The sequence below is a fragment of the Kogia breviceps genome, chromosome 2, assembly GCF_026419965.1.
Source record: "Kogia breviceps isolate mKogBre1 chromosome 2, mKogBre1 haplotype 1, whole genome shotgun sequence".
NCBI lineage: Eukaryota > Metazoa > Chordata > Mammalia > Artiodactyla > Physeteridae > Kogia > Kogia breviceps.
This window is the reverse complement of record NC_081311.1, coordinates 33,925,919-33,943,443: the sequence shown is the minus strand read 5'-3', so window position 1 is coordinate 33,943,443 and position 17,525 is coordinate 33,925,919. Positions and strand designations below refer to the sequence as shown.

Sequence of the window (17,525 nt, the reverse complement as noted above, 5' to 3'; positions counted from 1 at the left end):
GTGGCCAAGCTTTGAACCACTCCTCAGCTTCCCCTCTACTGCTGTGGAATGGAGAAGGTAGTGGGGCTTCGTTCAGCTGAATGTCATGTTGCTAAAGCTCCCAGCACACGGCCAGCTGTGGGACTAGCCACCTCTTTCTTCCACGACCTCAGCATAGCAAAGCTATGAGTCACCACCCTCACTCTGCTAAGCATTAACTCCTCCACTTGAGTGGGCTCCCATTGCTCAACTGGCTTCGCTTTTTAAACTTCGGCAGGACTTGACTCAGCTCATGCCTGCACCTATCCTGACTCTGACTGGTTTTTCTATGCAGCCTCCAGAGCCCCTCACTGGATCAGATTCTGATGTCACCTAGAAGTGGTCCTGATTTCCCCTCTCACACTTCCACATTGACCCCACTCACTCTTCCCCTCGTCTGACAGAAACCTCTCAATCTTCCTCTTTGGTACAGTACCAGAAAGTGTGGGAGAAAAAGAGAAGTCCTGCAAAGGATGTTGAAATCGATGGAACTGGTCAAAATGGCTTCTATCCACAATTGTAGCTGCTCCCTCTAAATAACGATCTACAGGTGCCAGGTTGTGCATTCTACTGCGGTGACTCTAAATCCTTACAATAAACCTACAAGGTAAACATTCTCATCCTCATTTTATAGACAAGGTGGTTAACTGAGAAAAGCTGGCTAACTTGTCCAAGGTCCCACAGCTAATAACGAAACAGCCAGAATCTGTACCTTAGTCTCCCTGGCTCCAAAACCTGAGTGTGTGTTTGCTACCACACCAATGCCTCGCCAGAAGCTGTCAGAAATGTTGAATAAAGAAGATGCATAGGGGCTTCCCTGGTGGCGCAGTAGTTGAGAGTCTGCCTGCCGATGCAGGGGACGCGGGTTCGTGCCCCGGTCCGGGAGGATCCCACATGCCGCGGAGCGGCTGGGCCCGTGAGCCGTGGCCGCTGAGCCTGCGCGTCCGGAACCTGTGCTCCGCAACGGGAGAGGCCACAACAGTGAGAGGCCCGCGTACCGCAAAAAAAAAAAAAAAAATGCATAGGGACTTCCCTGGTGGTGCAGTGGTTAAGAATCCACCTGCCAATGCAGGGGACGGGGGTTCGAGCCCTGGTCCAGGAAGACCCCAGACGCCGCAGAGCAACTAAGCCCGTGCCCACAACGACTGAGCCCGTGTGCCACAACTAGTGAAGCCCGCACGCCTAGAGCCCGTGCTCCCCAAGAGAAGCCACCACAATGAGAAGCCCGCGCACTGCAACAAAGAGTAGCCCCTGCTCAACGCAACTAGAGAAAGCCCGCGTACAGCAAGGAAGACCCAACGCAGCCAAAAATAAATTTTTTAAAAATGTGCACACATTACATTTTATTGCCTTTTCTCACATGTCAGCCAAAAAAAGTACATAAATTCCTGTCTTATCAGCAGCCACAATGTCACACATTTATTAATTATTCCACATCTTTTTTTAAAAAAGGCCTCAGTTGCAGGCACTAAACATCAGATTAAATTACAGGAAACTCTTTCCTCTTCCCCACCTCCCCTACCTCCCCCTGTTCCCACCTCTAATGTTATGAAGAGAACTGTTTCTGTCTACGGTAAGGAATTCAATAGTTTCAACCCAGAACATAACAATTGATTCAAAATGCAGAATACACTTTGGACCATGATTCAAGGCATTCTTTGAGACATTTCCTGTTTTTAGATTAGCTACACTTGCTTCCCTCTCAGTTCTGTGAAGGTCACCATTGCAGTAATTAATTCACATGCCAACCTCCCAATAACATTTCCCAAGAACTGAACAAGCACTTCTTGCCAAGCCACCATGCCCTCTTGCACGGAACCATTTCCTTTGCTGTTCACCTACAGTGTGAACTCTTATTGAAATGGTGAGAGAGACACAATGACTCCTAAGACCAGATTGGTACATCTGTGCTGAAAGGACCAGGGTGATTGCTAATCATACATCAACTTGGCTAGTCTATGGTGCCAGTTGTTTGGTCCAACACTAGTCTAGATGTTGCTGCGAACGTATTTTATAGATGTGATTAACATTTGCAATCAACTGTCTTTAAGCAGATTACTCTCTATAAGGTGAGTGGGCCTCATCCAAACAGCTGAAGGTCTTAAGAGGAAAAACTGGTTTTTTTCAGTTAAAAACCTTCTCTAGGTTTCCTAGAGAAGAAATTCTCCTCAAGACTGTATAAGAAGATCCTGCCCAAGTTTCCAGCCTGCTTGCCTGCCCTTTAGATTTCAGCCTCAAGACTACATCAACTCTAACTTGAATTTCCAGCCTACTTGTCTGCTGTTGGGCTGCACCCCACAGGCCTACAAGGCCTGTGCTTGCCCAGCTTCAAAACCAAAGAGCCCAGAGTAAGCAACAGAAATATCAATGGTTTAATGGAGGTGGGGAGCTTACACCTCTGAAGCAAGGTCCTGGAGCGACACCCCACCATGTGCTGCAGACGGCAGGCAGGACGTGGTGGCAGTCTTCAGTCCCGGGAAGAAGGGGAGGTTACCACTTATAAGGGAATTGATGTCAGATGTGCTCATTAGTTACCAGGGAAACCAGCAGAGGGGCAAGTTCTTCACGGCCCCTGTGATAAGAACAATCACCAGCTGGGGCCTGGGGCAAGTAAGTAGGAAGGTGAGTCAGGTGAGTAAGATACCGGTAAAGCAGGCACTGGTCCGGCAGAGGATGTAGAGAGAGCAAGAGAACCGCCATCTTGAGTGGCCTGACCATATACCTGCCCCAGAAATTTCAGTCTTGCCAGCCCCTACAATTGCATGAGCCCTCTCCCCCTCTCTGTCTCTGTCTCTCTCCATTTATATGTACATACATACTATTGGTTCCAGAGAAACGGAACCAACTGGTAATACCAGGCGCCCATGGAAGTAATAACATCTACGATGGTAACACATTTTACATACTTCCAAATACATACACACCATCTCACCGATCCTAACAATCCTGCAAGGAGAAGACAGGTATCGGTCCAGCTCTTCTCACTGGACTTTCAAATCAGGGAACTCTCCATTTCCCTGAGCTGTTACCTCAGGGAGACATAAGGCTCAACCACCAAGCTCAGAGTCCCTCTTGTGTGAACTGGTGAATTTAGACTAGATGATCTCTAAGTTTTCCTCCGGGTCCAATATGAAGTGCCCCCAAGTCCTGACTGGTTAGATTGCTGCGTCTTACTGAGATGGCCCCAGGACAAATGGGGGTGCTACTTACAAAGCTTTCTTAAGTAACTCAGCTCTTTGGTATGCAATGTAGGTCAGCCATGCATCTAAACTTGACCTCCCATTCAGAAATACTTCTGCATGGGTTTCCCTGGTGGCGCGGTGGTTGAGAACCCACCTGCCAATGCAGGGGACACGGGTTCGTGTCCCGGTCCGGGAAGATCCCACATGCCGCGGAGTGGCTGGGCCTGTGAGCCAGGGCCGCTGAGCCTGCGCTCCGCAACGGGAGAGACCACAACAGTGAGAAGCCCACGTACCGCAAAAAAAAAAAAAAAAAAAAGAAATACTTCTGCATCTTCTCTGGGTCCTGGATTATGCCCCCTTTGTTTTGAGAAACATTCACAGACATACACAAAGGCATCCACTATTTGGCTTAAAATTTCACAGAGCCCCCTGAAGCCCTTCCACACATGGCTAACAGTTATTAAGTGCTCTGACCTAGTCACTGTTCCCAGCACTTCCCATGACTGTCTCATTTAATCTTCACACCAACCCTAAGAGGTAAGTTCTATTATGATCATCTCCAGTTACAGAGGAAGAAACCAAGACACAGAGAGGGTAAGCAACTTATCAGAAGTCACACAGCAAGTGAGTGGTAGAGCAAGGATTCAAACTCTAGAAGATACAGACACAGAGCAATTTCCAAAATTGGAGGATTAAGACCAGAGAGTGACTTCTTAAAGGCTGCGACTGCATTATTAACATTGTTATCCCCCCCGCCCCGAGTCATTTCCCCATGATTTGAATGAAATGGACTTGATAAGCTCATAAGTATTATGACTAAAGTTGCTTTAATGATTAAGAAAATGAATACAAAGTGCTCAGCATAGGGCCCAGCATATCGTAAGCACTAAACCAGCAGGAGCTAGTGCATCAATATTACTTCTTCTTATGGCACCTGAGCAGCATCCAGTGTGGACTCCAGGAGATTTCCCAGGCTGTGGAGCCCTCTCTGGAGGGCAGGGCCCCAGTGACTAAAGGAAGTGCCCAGGGGCCTGGGCACAGCCCTGCTGGAGCAATTGTGCCACGTGGCTCCATTCCAGGCCTCTGAGGCTCGCCAGAGGCAGCTGGCATGTGGGTAGTGCCTGCTCCTCCCTGGCAGCGAGCCTGGCAGCTACTAGCAGCTGGAAGAATGTCCACAAGAACCAGGAGGCAGGGAAGGCTCTGGGAAGGGCTAGCAGGAGACTACTGCGCCCTCAGGTGTTAGAGGGACTCGGGGCAGCATGAAGACAGGTGGTCCATCCAGGTCAATCTGGCTGAAGGAGTATTTCTATTTGCTTCCCAACCGGCTGCACTAATGCTCCAGGAGATGTTGCCAAACCGGTTCTAGGAGAAAGGCATTTTGGCCAAATGGCAACTGTGATACAAAGCGAGGCTGTTTTGTAAATTTCTGAAACAGTCACTGACATTGCTGATTAAAGGAACACCCAGACAAAAAGGCAGGCTGGGTTACTGCTGGGCTTTCTGTTCCCAGTGCTCCAGTGGCCTCTGGAGCTGCCCCTTCAGGCACACACACTCTTGAATCAAAACCAAATCTTCAGGGGAGCTGCGGTGAAGCCCAGTCAATCTGAACAACCCATACAGCATCTTCTTCCTAAAAGCTGACCCTGGGCTGTGGTCACGTTCCAGCCCTGCCAACTGCCTGGGCTGCAGGTGAAGGGAACCCAGGTGGGGCAGGCACCTGGATTGGCTCTCTCGGTGGAGAACTGAATACGAGCATCCATTCTGTGCCAGACACTTTAAACACATTCACGTCAAATCCTTATGTGGGAGTGTTGGGCTGCACCCTGCAGGCCTACAAGGCCTGTGCTTGCCCAGTTTCAAGACGGAAGAAAGAGCCCAGAGTCAGCAACAGACACATCAATGATTTAATGGAGGGGGGAGCTTACATGTCTGAAGCAAGGTCCTGGAGCGACACCCCACCACGTGCAGCGAACGATGGGCAGGACGAAGCACCAGTCTTCGCTCCCAGGGAGGGGGCCCCGTGTGGTGGAGGAGAGATTACCAGTTATAGGGAATTGACATCAGGTGGGCTCATTAGTTACCAGGGAAACCAGCAGAGGGGCATGTCCCTCACGGCCCCTTTGATAAGAACCGTCACCAGCTGGGGCCTGGGGCAAGTACCTAGGAAGGTGAGTCAGGTGAGTAAGATACAGGAGAAGCAGGCACTGGTCGGACAGGGGATGTACAGAGAGCAAGAGGACAGCCATCTTGAGTGGCCTGACCACACACTTGGGGGTGGCTCTGGGTTTGTGAAAACCAGGGGGTGGCCTGTCTATATTGTATCTGTGGTATCTGGTTGCAGTGCCCCTCTACATCTCGGAAGAGAGGAGGACCAAGATTGTAAGGGTTATACAGGGTACGTAGGGGTGGAGTATATACGGTCAGGCCATTCAAGATGGCTGTTCTCTTGTTCTCTGTACATCCCCTGCCTGACCAGTTCCTGCTTCTCCTATATCTTACTCACCTGACTGACCTTCCCTTGTACTTGCCGCAGGCCGCAGCTAGTGATTGTCCATATCAAAGGGGCTGTGAGGGGCGTGCCCCTCTGCTGGTTTGCCTGGTAACTAATGAGCCCACCTGGTGTCAGTTCCCCTATAATTGGTAATTGCCCTGCCCCCCTCCCCCCAGTGAAGACTGCCACCATGTCCTGCCCACCGTCCACCACACATGGTGGGGTGTTGCTCTAGGACCTTGCTTCAGACATGTAAGCTCCCCACTCCATTAAACCATTGATGTCTCTGTTACTGAATCCGGGCTCTTTCTTTGGTCTTGAAGCTGGGCAAGCACAGTCCTTGTAGTCCTGCAGGGTGCAGCCCAACAGGGAGGTACTAGTATCCCCATTTTGCAGATGAGGAAACTGAGGTTCAGGGATGTTAACTGACTTGCCCAAGATCACAAAGCTACTAATTGGCAGAGCTGAGCTTCAGCCCCATGCCTGCCTCATTTCCAAACCTGTGCTCTTCACCAGCACCTCAGGCTGAGGGTGCCAGGCAACCTGCTACATTTTCACCACTTACCAGCTGGGTGACCTTGGGCACTGACTCCAACTCTCCATACCTAGATTTCGTCATTAATAAACATGGCAACCTAATGCCCAGGAGTAATAGGTACCAAATTTTGGGCTCATGCCAGGCACTCTTCAAAGGGCTTTGTATGTTACCTGTTGCTATTATTATCCTTATTTAAGCCCAATAGCACAGTAAAATTAAGTTGTTTGTTCAGGCTCACCTGCTAGTAAGAAACAAAGCCAGAATCTCGATACAGGTGTTCTGGCTCCTAAGACTCAACCTCTGGTGACTCTGGCTAACATGTTTCTGAGACATAATTTGCTAGAGACTGAATTAAGGCTGGTGCTCTGCAGATTCACTTCGGACCCTGCTTGAGGACATGACTTCCTACTGTTTCAAGAGAGCCCCTCAAGGCCTCCGTGCTCTGGAAAAGGGGATGAAAAAGGTCACCTCGTAGGGTTGCACTGAGGATCAAAGGAGAGAGCGTGAAAGTGCCAGGACACAAGGGACACGCCTCTGTGTGGGATTCACATCAGAATCATAAACAGCCTCTATCAGACAACATGAAGAGGATCCAGTTCCTCTGCCCTCTCTGACTCCAAGAGATTGTATCAAGAGAAAATAGTCACAGAAAAGAACTTTGAAAATAAGCACAAAGCACTGAGTCAAAAGCTTGATAACCCCATCCTAACCTTCCTAGGCAACAATCTTAGCTGAATTACGACTCAGCCTCAGATCCTGGTATCCCATAATTAATCGTCTCTTTTAATGGGATTTTTGCCATTGCCAGCAGTTTTGATCCACTACACTCAGCCCTCCTTCCTATGCTGAGAAGAGCTTTGGCCTTGGGGCTCTTGAGCAGAGCTGGGCTGGTCAGCTGCTGCAGGTATGGGGGAAAGCTGGAGATCAGTAGTGCCTGTGGATGGCAGCTTGTTGGTGGGAGAGGATGGAGGGTAGACTTAATGCAAGAGAGATGCCAAGCACTGGGAAAGCCAGACACGCACGACGCAGTGGGAAAGTGCATGAGACAAACAGTCTTGGTCTGGGGTTCGAGTCCTTGCCTCTTCCTGGTCACCCAGCTTTGGCCACTCTTGTCCTCTCTGAGACTCAAGGTGATCATTTGTGAAATGAGTATTAACAATACATGTCCTGGACACCTGCTAGAGTTGTTGTGAAGAACAAACACGATCAAGCCCAGGAAAGGGCTTTCTGCACTGCAAGTGCCCTGGGAAGAAGCTCCTTCCTCAGGCCATGTCATACATGGGAGGCCACCATAATGTGTCCAGCATACTGGGACAAACTGGAGGGCATTTGGAGACCCAGACAAGACCCCTGAAGCTAGAGGTACCTGGCTCCAAGGCACCACAGCCCTTAGGCCCTGCCACTGGTCTAATCAGATGCCTTCAGGGCTGAATTTGGCCAGGGAAACAGAGCCTGGATTGTCAGGCTTAGGGAGCTAAGCCCTGAGCCCAGGTACACTAATTACCCCAGGGTGGGTCAGATGCAGCCTCACCACACAGGGGTGGGTGTTACAGCCTCTGGGTGGGCCTGTGTATCCCAGCTCCACCTGGAACCTAGTGTGAGGTCTTGCACAAGGCAACTCACTCTCCCCAAGACATGGTCTCTTCAGCTGTAAAATGAGGGACTGCAATTTTTGGTGAGAAATAAATGAATGCATATATGTGAAGCTTTAGGGCAATGCTTCGTAGCTAGAAAGTGCTCGTCATCAATATAATCTGCAAAATTTATGCCTCCTTTCCAGGAGTTTAAACTCATTTAACTCTGCACTCACTGAACTCTCGCTGGATCTACAGCTAGACTACAAGCTGCGTGCAGGCAGCCGCCAAGTCTGGCTTGTTTCCCATCCAGCTTGCAGTGCTGAGCCCAAGGCCTGGCAAAGTACACTCTCGACCAAGGTTTGTTAAATGAGTTTATGCCTGAGAGGAGCAGTAAAGAAACAGCAGCAAAAAAGAGGATGGGAAAAAAAAAAGGGGGGGGGGGGGATGGGAAGAGACAGGGACTGCCCAGGCAGTGAATTCCAACAATGAGGAGAGAGAAGCAAAAAGAATGTTGTGGTTTTTTTCCCTGTCTTTTTTTAAATAATGAAAGAGGGATAAGGGAAGGGATTTCTTTTTTAATTGATAAGTTATGCTATTGGGATGAAAAGATGGTGAAAGTAATAAACCAGAAAACGAAGGTAAGGGGAAGTGGAAACTCACCCTGCCATTCAGATATTAGGATCTTAATACTTTAAATGTAATAAGTAAGAGCTGTAATCTCCACTAATAAAATGGTTCCCACTTGACCCTCCAGGAACTGATTCACTGCTAAGCTATGTCAGCTCTGAGCTTCTGAGTCACAGCACATCCTAAAGGCTTTCATACCCTGGGGAAACTCACCCCAGGAGGGCTGGGTTTTGTTTTTTCTTCTTCTTTTTTTAAAGTTCTTTTGTTCTTGGTACACGGCTTTCCTCTTTCAGACTGGGTCCAGATGCCCCTAGCACACGGAACCATTCAATCCGTTCAGAGCGGGGAGGAAGGGATAATCATTTGACTTGGTTGTTTTAGGCACATATATATATTTTTTTCTCTATAACCATGATGACCTCCAGGAAGACACACAGAGGCTCTGGAATCAAGAGTCCAGAGATGAATCCTGACCTGTCTCTGTCTCAGTTTCCTCGTAAAGCCAGACTTCAAGAGGTGAGGTGGGACTAAACATCTATTTTTAGTCCAGGTACCTTAAAGACATCATCTCATTTGACTTTTACAGTCTTCATGGGTAGGCCTTATACCCACTTCACAGCTAGGAAAACTAAGATTCAGAGAGGTTTCTTGTCATTAACTAGACCAAAGCCCTAATGTCAAGGTCAGAGGTAGGCTAGGGCTCCCCTGCTGTCCAGCTTCCTTTGAGATGCAGCTTAATGGATCCCAAACAGCCTGTGGAAACCCTGAAGTCCTAAATACTCAAGATCAGTTTTGTAGTTTGTGGTCACAGGGATCTGGTCTCATGTGGTCCTACGTGGTCCCCCTGGCCTCTGAGATCCTAAACTGAATGACTGAAGGGAGGAGCCAGAATCATTCATTCAACATTATTTATTGGTCATCTACTATTTGCCAGGCACTGAGCTAGGTGCTAGAGAAAGAGACATGGCACCTGCCCTCATGAAGCTTCCAGTCTGATTGAGGAGGCACACAGAAATCAAATAAGCCAGCAAATACATAACTACATGTTCCAATAGATGCCACAAAGGAGTATAGGATGTTAGGGGACAGAACTACAGGGCACCTGATCTAGGGCTACTCTGATCTCCCAGGATGTGCTGCTGGGAGAAGCAGGGTGACCTCTGGTTCCAGCCTTGGCCTGGGGAGCCCAGGCCAACTGGAAGACCTGGTACTGTGGGGAACCAACTATTTCCCACTTGCCTTCTGCTCTGCTATGACTCTCAGCATGACCTTGGCTGCACAGACCTCACAAGGCCAGGGCCCCACTGGTCAAGAGGCCACCAGGCTCTCAAGCCTGCTGCTGGGCCCCTGATAGGCAGGCTTACAGTCACAGGAGGGCTGCTTCGTTGCTGGCCACTGAGGCTGCAGAATCACTGCAGGGTTTCTCACTTTGCATTAATGAGGCAAATGTGAGTCAAAAATCCAAGTCAACAGAGAGTTGCTAAGAATCTACTGTTTATACCCCTTAGGATGACTATTATCCCCAAACAAACAAAAACCACAGAAAAAAACAAGTGGTGATGAAGATGTGGAGAAATTGGAACCCTTTTGCACTGTTGGTGGGAATGTAAAATAGTGCAGTCACGATGGAAAACAGTATGGTGGTATCTCAAAAAATTAAACATAGACTCACCAAATGATCCAGCAATTTTACGTCTAGGTATAAACCTCAAAGAACTGAAAGCTGGGACTCAAACGATATTTGTACGCCCATGTTCACAGCATGATTCACAATAGCTAAAAGGTGGAAGCAACTCAGGTCCATCAGTGGACGAATGTATAAACAAAATGTGGTATAGACATACTATGGAATATTATTTAGCCTTAAAAAAGGAAGGGAGTTCTGACACATGCCACAACATGGATAAAACTTGAAGACATTCTGCCAAGTGAAATAAGCCTGTCACAAAAGGACCAATATTGCATGATTCCACTTATACCAGGTACTTAAGAGTAATCAAACAGAGAGACAGAAAGTAGAACTGTACATTTTAAAATGAGTTAAAAGGTACATTTTATGCTACATACATTAGAGCATGATTTTTAAAAAAAAGAACCTGCTATATGCCTAGCTGAGAGTCTATCATGCGCTCTCACAGATGAATCAAACATGGGCTCTGCCTTCAAGCCGCCTGTGTGCCACAGCTGAAGGGTATCCCATTTATTCATGTAAGCCTGGGCCACCCCTCAGATGTCCCCCAGGGTTCTGTATGTACCCCCCGCAGTGGGGAAGGAGTCAGCCATAAAAGGGGGAGGAAATGAGCATTTGCCACATAAGTACTACGCGCCAGGCACTGTGATAGTGTTTTATCACCGTTGATCCTTGGAGTACCCTTGTGAGGTACATGTAATTCTCCCCATTTTATAGGCAAGGAAAGAAAAGCTCAGAAACATCGTTGCCCCAAAGATTTAAATCCTAGTGATAAAGTCAGGAGTGAAACTCTGCTCAGTCCAAAATTCATCCCCTTTCACGTAATGTGTTGATTACAAAGAAAGGGGGCTCCTTAAAGGAGGGGTGGGGGTGGGGTCAGATTACAGTTTAAAGATGGGAAGAAGCAGGTCTAATCCCCAAACTGGAAGGAGGTAAACTGGATGGTTCATGTTCTCGGCCCTCAGAAGCTTACCTTGTGTAGGATCCACCTTGTCTGTCCGGGGATTCTGTATTCCTTGTCACAGCTGATTGGACCAGGGGTGAGACCAAAACTGAACCACTTGGAGTCTTGGTCTCAAGCACCTCAATTAAGAGACATGGATGCTGTAGCAGATGTGGAGTCAGGACCAAGTCATCTCCATGGTAACCCAGAGCCCCATGCAAGCTGCTAACTGCAAGGGAGCAGCAGTAAGAGTCCCCACTAAGGCAGCCAATGTGCAGAGAGGAGACGGATGCAGTGCAGGGAAGGGCGGAGGCCTGAGGCACACAGGCCCCTGGGGGGCAAGAGCAAAGGCTCCCTTGCCGGACAGGTGAGGCCCATGATTGTATTCTGGGAAATTTCTCTCTAACTTTAGGGGGAAAACTTGAGCAAACCTGAGTTCCTTGCAATTCAACAACTGCTGACACTTTACCCCACAACTAGGTTGGGAGGGAAGGACCTTATGCGAGTGAGACCACAGCTCCACTTGGTTGAGGAAATGCTCTCCATTTGACTTTTGGGAGAATAGCAAAATGTGTCTTTGGTATCACTTTCTATTTCTGTGCCTTTCTTCTACCTCTGGGGGGCCTCCCTCTCCAGTCTCAGGTAGCTAATGCCCTCAGGCCGGCCTCTGGCAGAGATACCCCACCCAGCCCTGCAGGCATGAACAGGCCAAACACTCCCTAACCCTAACCCTCATGTCCTATTTTACAGAAGAGAGTGAGGAAGGATGGCCCAACTCGCCGGCCCAGCAAGGTTTTCTTATTCATTTAATCCAATTGGGCTGTTCCTTAGTATCTTTCACATTAGCTCCCGCCTTCTCATTCTAGCCCTGGAATGAGCTCCCTCTGTCCTGGAAGGCATTTGCCTCAACTAGTAAACCATCTAATTAGTCTACCTGACTAGAATTAATCTGTCCACAGTGCAGCCTAGTGGCCCCCCAGTGATTTATGATGAGTAAAGCACAATCGCAATCACACCAGATTACTCTGTCAACCTCACCCCACAGGCCCGTGGCTCTCTGGCCTTTTTTGGTGCTGTTCCAAACCTAGAATGTCTTTCTTTTCATTACTTCTGTCAAATTTCAACTCATCCTTTAAGACCAACTCAAGGACACTTTGTCCATGGAGCTTTTCACTCTCCCATCTGCTTTTGCATTATAATTTTTGCATGTCTATTCTGGTTTCTAACTCATTCTTGTGTTCCAACCAGTTGCTTCCCTAGAAGACCAAACCATGTTATACGTATTTTTCTAGACTTGATTTCTAATATACTGTCTGGCACATTTTAGGGCTCCATAAAAGTAAACGTTATCAAATAGGGAAGGAAGTTTAGGAAGTTTAGGAATTCTCATGTGCTATTTCACATGTGTATTCATTTAATACTCAAACACCCCTGCAAGGTAAGAGGGTTATTAAGAACTCTGAAGCTGAAGGTTTTAAGAATGAGCACTTAGGAAGTAAGAGGTGAGAATTTGGATCCTCGTTTCTAGGGCTCCCTGGCTCCAAAGCCAGGGGCTTTGGCACCTTCATGCTCAATAGGCTTTGTATCCTAATGCCTAAGGCCAAGTTAGCTGATAAGGCTTAAGGTGTCAGATGTCTAAGCAGCTGTTTCTGAATGAAAACTGCTCAGGCCCACTCAAAGCACACCCCTATTCAACAGAACAGCTGTTCAATAGAAATTACAAAGTAGGTAAGTCACCGCTGCCATATCACAGCAGATGCATTATGCCTTACAGACCAGTGAACATTTCATGTATGAATTTTGAACATAAAACTGGCAGCTTCACATTTTTCTTGCCAGGATCAAGAAAGCAAAAAGTAGCACGACACCGATTTGCCCCTGGGTAGCAGGTGTTAGGCACTCAGCGTTAGAAATGTGTGAAGTGGCCCTTTGCCAAGCCTCATCCACAAAGCACCTGAGAGAATATTAAGCGTAATTCTTCCTGAAAGAAGGGAGAATGGCGGACTTCTGATGGTCCCTTTCAGGACCAAGAATCAATGACTTTATTGCACTAAGATGTCTCAAATCTCTTGCCAGGGCATTGTTTCTAGGGTCAACCTTTAAAAGGTATATTCAACATCAGTGACATGTTAGATGTGGCGGAGGATATAAAAACCCCATGCCTTCTTGGCTGAGCCAGAGACTCACCAGTAAACCCAAACCAGACAAAGACCAGCGCCCCTGAACACGCCTGGAGGGCATGCAGTTAAGATCTGTCGTGGAGGAGGAAAACAAGTCACACTGATTCACTTTTAAAAGGCAATTGTGGGGGCTTCCCTGGTGGCGCAGTGATTGAGAGTCCGCCTGCCGATGCAGGGAACACCGGTTCGTGCCCCGGTCCGGGAAGATCCCACATGCCGCGGAGCGGTTGGGCCCGTGAGCCATGGCCGCTGAGCCTGCGCGTCCGGAGCCTGTGCTCCGCAACGGGAGAGGCCACAACAGTGAGAGGCCCGCGTACCGAAAAGGAAAAAAAAAAAAAAAGAATCCGCCTGCCAATGCAGGGGACACAGGTTCGAGCCCTGGTCCGGGAAGATCCCACATGCCACGGAGCAACTAAGCCCATGTACCAAAACTACTGAGCCCGCGAGCCACAACTACTGAAGCCGGTGCGCCTAGAGCCCGTGCTCCACAACAAAGGGAAGCCACCGCAGTGAGAAGACCACGCAACGCAATGAGGAGTAGACCCCGCTCACCACAACTAGAGAAAAGACTGCATGCAGCAACAAAGACACAATGCAGCCAAAAATAAAAAAAATAATAAAAGAAAAAAAAAAGAACAATGTTACTTAATCTTACCCAGTGCTCAAAGTTGGAAGGCACTCCTGGAAAGGGTTTGCCATCACCAGTGTTTTAAACCATTGGAATAGATTGAAAGCAAGAAAAATACCATATTCATTACTATATCTGCTCTAGTGCCTAAGGCAATGCCTTCCATACCTTGCTGAGAGCGGTTATTCAATACATGGAACTGTAAAATTATAAAACCTTAAAGCTGGAAGAAATCTCAAGATCAGTTCCCATGATTCCACAGCTGAGAAATTTGAGACGTGGGTGATTAAATCTGGGTCATCAGCTATTTTGTCAATATTAGCCAGAGTCCGGATGTTCCTACTCTAAGTTGAGTTGTTTCTTCCACTGGGCTGCTTATCAGATGAATGAATGACTTTACTGCTCAACTGATACTATGAAAGGAGACTGGAAAACAGACTGAAGTTAAATAACCTAGCAAAAGTAATGGTTTAGATAGCCTATATTTGCCCACCTTAACTGAAGTTTTTCACTTTCAGTTGAGTGTTTATGTCCATAGCTAAGGCAGACATACTTTTAGTCATTTAAAAGTTTGACCAATGCATATACACTCCAGACAAATAACAAGTCAGATTTCAATATAGTGTTAAATTTTAATTCCATTATAATCTATATGACTTGCCCCATGACATCACCAGATTGAACCCAACATATTTGTACGTGTCTTTACATGTCAATGGTGAAGGTAACAAACTTTTCATGTTATGTCTCTATTATGTAGCTGCTTCAAGAAAAAAAAAAATTATAAAACCACAGTAAGATATCACCTCACGCCTGTCAGAATGGCTATTATCAAAAAGGCAAGAAATAACAAGTGTTGGTGAGGATGTAAAGAAAAGGGAACCCTCATACTTTGTTAGTGGGGATGTGAATAAGTGCAGCCACTATGAAAAACAGTATAGAGATTCCTCAAAAGATTAAGAATAGAACTACCATATGATTCAGCTATCCCACTTCTGGCATTTATCTAAAGAACACAAAAACACTAATTTGAAAAGGTATGTGCACACCTATGTTCATTGCAGCATTATTTACAATAGCCAAGATACGGAAATAACCTAAGTGGCCATCAATGGATGAATGGATAAAGAAGATATGGTATATATATGCAATGGAAATACTACTCCGAAATTTAGAAAGGTGAAATCTTGCCATTGTAACAACATGGATAGACCTTGAGGGTATTATGCTAAATGAAATAAGTCAGATAGAGAAAGACAAATGCCATATGGTTTCTCTCATATGTGGAATATAAAGAACAAACAAACAAATGAACAAACCAAAATGAAACAAACCTGTAGATACAGAGAACAGAGTAGTGGTTACCAGACGGGAAAGAATAGGGAGGAAGGCAAAATGTGTAAAGGGGAACAACTGTGTGGTGAAGAATGGAAACTAAATTTTTGGTGATGAGCATGTTGTAGTGTAAACAGAAGTAGAAATATAATGTTGTACACATGCAACTAATAAAATGTTATAAACCAATGTCACTGCAATAAAAAATAAATTTTAAAATAAAATTAAAAACAGAAAAATATTTTTTAAAAGAATACATGCAAATGAACTCTGATATAACATGACTACATGATATTCACTAACCAGATTCTCAAACTACATTGTCTTTAAGAATCCAATTTTGTCCCCCAGATCTTTTTTTTTTTTTTTTTTCAACTAAACAATCATTTGGCAGCTTTGGGTTTCATTTCTGGCATTTTCCTGCTTATCTCAGAGGGAGAGGTTTAAGGAAAGAAACGGATACATTGGACAAAAGAAAAGAGAAAGGCACAGATTACCCAGAAACCGAAAGGGAGAAGTAGTCAGGTTCCTGGAGGAAGAGAGAATGTGCTGAGGTGTGGTCAGGAACCACATACCCATCAAGGCTCCCATTTTTTCTGCCCTCCTCTCTCACTCCCTCTCATTCCTCCTGCCAAGGAGTGAGCTGGCAATCTTACCAATGACCTTGGACAAACAGAAAATGATAAAGCTCCTAAATTCAGCTTTAGCCACACCACTCCAGCCAAAACTAGAATCACCTACAATGGCTGGGAGTGTGCCATCACTCCAACCACTCCTGTCCCCCTCCACTGCAATCAAATGTCAGGAAAAATAACCTGTTGGAATTACAATAAGCCTTGTAAAGATGGTCTAGTCTAAACCCCCCCTCACCTGTTTTGCACAAAAGAAAACTGACATCCAGAGAAATAAGGTCACATGCCCAAGGGCATTGAGCAAGTCCAAACTAGATGCCCAAAACTTCAGACTTGCATTGTTCCGAGTTCATTTAAAGCAATTTAAAAGCTACCGAACATGCAACGAACAAACAAAAAGACAAAACACCCCAACTTTGGAGAGATGAAGAACAATTACAAAAAGGCACAAATTAACATGAAAACAAACCAAAATAATAACTTTACTCCACCTCCCAGAAGCCCAGTGACAACAAAAGCAGCAGGGGTCTGTTTTACGAGTAATGATACCTAGAACAACTTAATTGTGCTTTTTCCTCCTTTACCCATTTCTCACAGGCAATAAGTGCATACAAGACTGCTGAAATTCTTAATCTGAACCAACACAGACCTTTTTGATACTTGAAATTTGGTACATCTTTCCCTCCAGGGGCTAAAAAAAATCACATTATTAGAGTTAAAACATCAGGTCATTCAATGGGTCTCAAAGCCCTGAGGAAAATGCCTTCCACAGAAATCCATCCTCTCCCCTGACCCGCACAGGTAACCAACTCCAGCTAAAGCCGCACAGGATTTGATCATTCGCAGACTTTCAAAGAATGGGACCCAAGAAACTAACATTCCAAAACAGGACTGGAAAAAAAGAAGAAAACTTGTCCTTACCCTTAAAAATAACAGAAACAATAGGATCCGGTTTCCCAAATTTCGTTTTAGGGATATTGCTGGCAGATTCAACAATCACTCGAAGCATGGCTCTCAATGGGCAGAAAGCAAATTTCAGCAACGAAGTTAAGAAGACACGGGCTCTGGAGCTCGCGGCCGCCGCCGCCCGGGAGAGAAGGCGGGGGAAGACTTCTTCAGCCAAGAGGGAAGGAGGAGAGGCGATGGGTGGGTCCCTGGCGGATTACTGTATTTACTGAAGGTTACGTGTAAACTGATACCCAAATACCCGAGTCTCCGCAGCGCCGCAGGCACCCACTTAAGAATTCGGGAAATGTGGGAGTGAAAAGGACAAAACCTCAGCTAAAAATAATTATGGGCAACAAATGAAACTGAAAAGGATTTGGAGTTAATAAATGTGGACAGGTCAAGAGACCACTAAGACGCTGCAGCTAAGAGCAACAAATTCGTGAAGCCCAATTAATTGGATTTCTGTTACCCCTTCCATTCTTTGCTGAGCTTCGTGGAGTTTTAAAACTTCACTGCGTCATTAAAAAAAAAATTTTTTTTTTAACTTTTGCCGTTTCTTTTCTCCTGCTGTTGAACTCACCCAGGCAGCAACAAGTTAGAGAATAATTTGTTTTTAATCAGTTAAAGGGTGCCCCCTATTGTATGGCAGAGAAATAAATGAGTTTATTTCAAGCAAGACCAATCCGGAGGGTGGTAATTGCGGTTTACAAAATCAGTGTCCTGGGGGCTGATCCTT

The 17,525-nt window shown here is 46.4% G+C and overlaps 1 protein-coding gene across 2 annotated transcripts in view; it reads right to left on the bottom strand.

The window, feature by feature from the left end:
* MYOF (myoferlin) overlaps positions 1-17,241 on the bottom strand; it is a 157,871-nt gene extending 140,630 nt beyond the window's left edge. For both annotated transcript variants that reach the window (XM_059055428.2, XM_059055429.2), the window contains exon 1: positions 16,763-17,241. In XM_059055428.2, coding sequence (XP_058911411.1) covers positions 16,763-16,850 — 88 coding nt within the window. In that variant the 5' untranslated portion in view covers positions 16,851-17,241. The remainder of the gene's footprint in view (positions 1-16,762) is intronic.
* Positions 17,242-17,525: the final 284 nt, after the last annotated feature.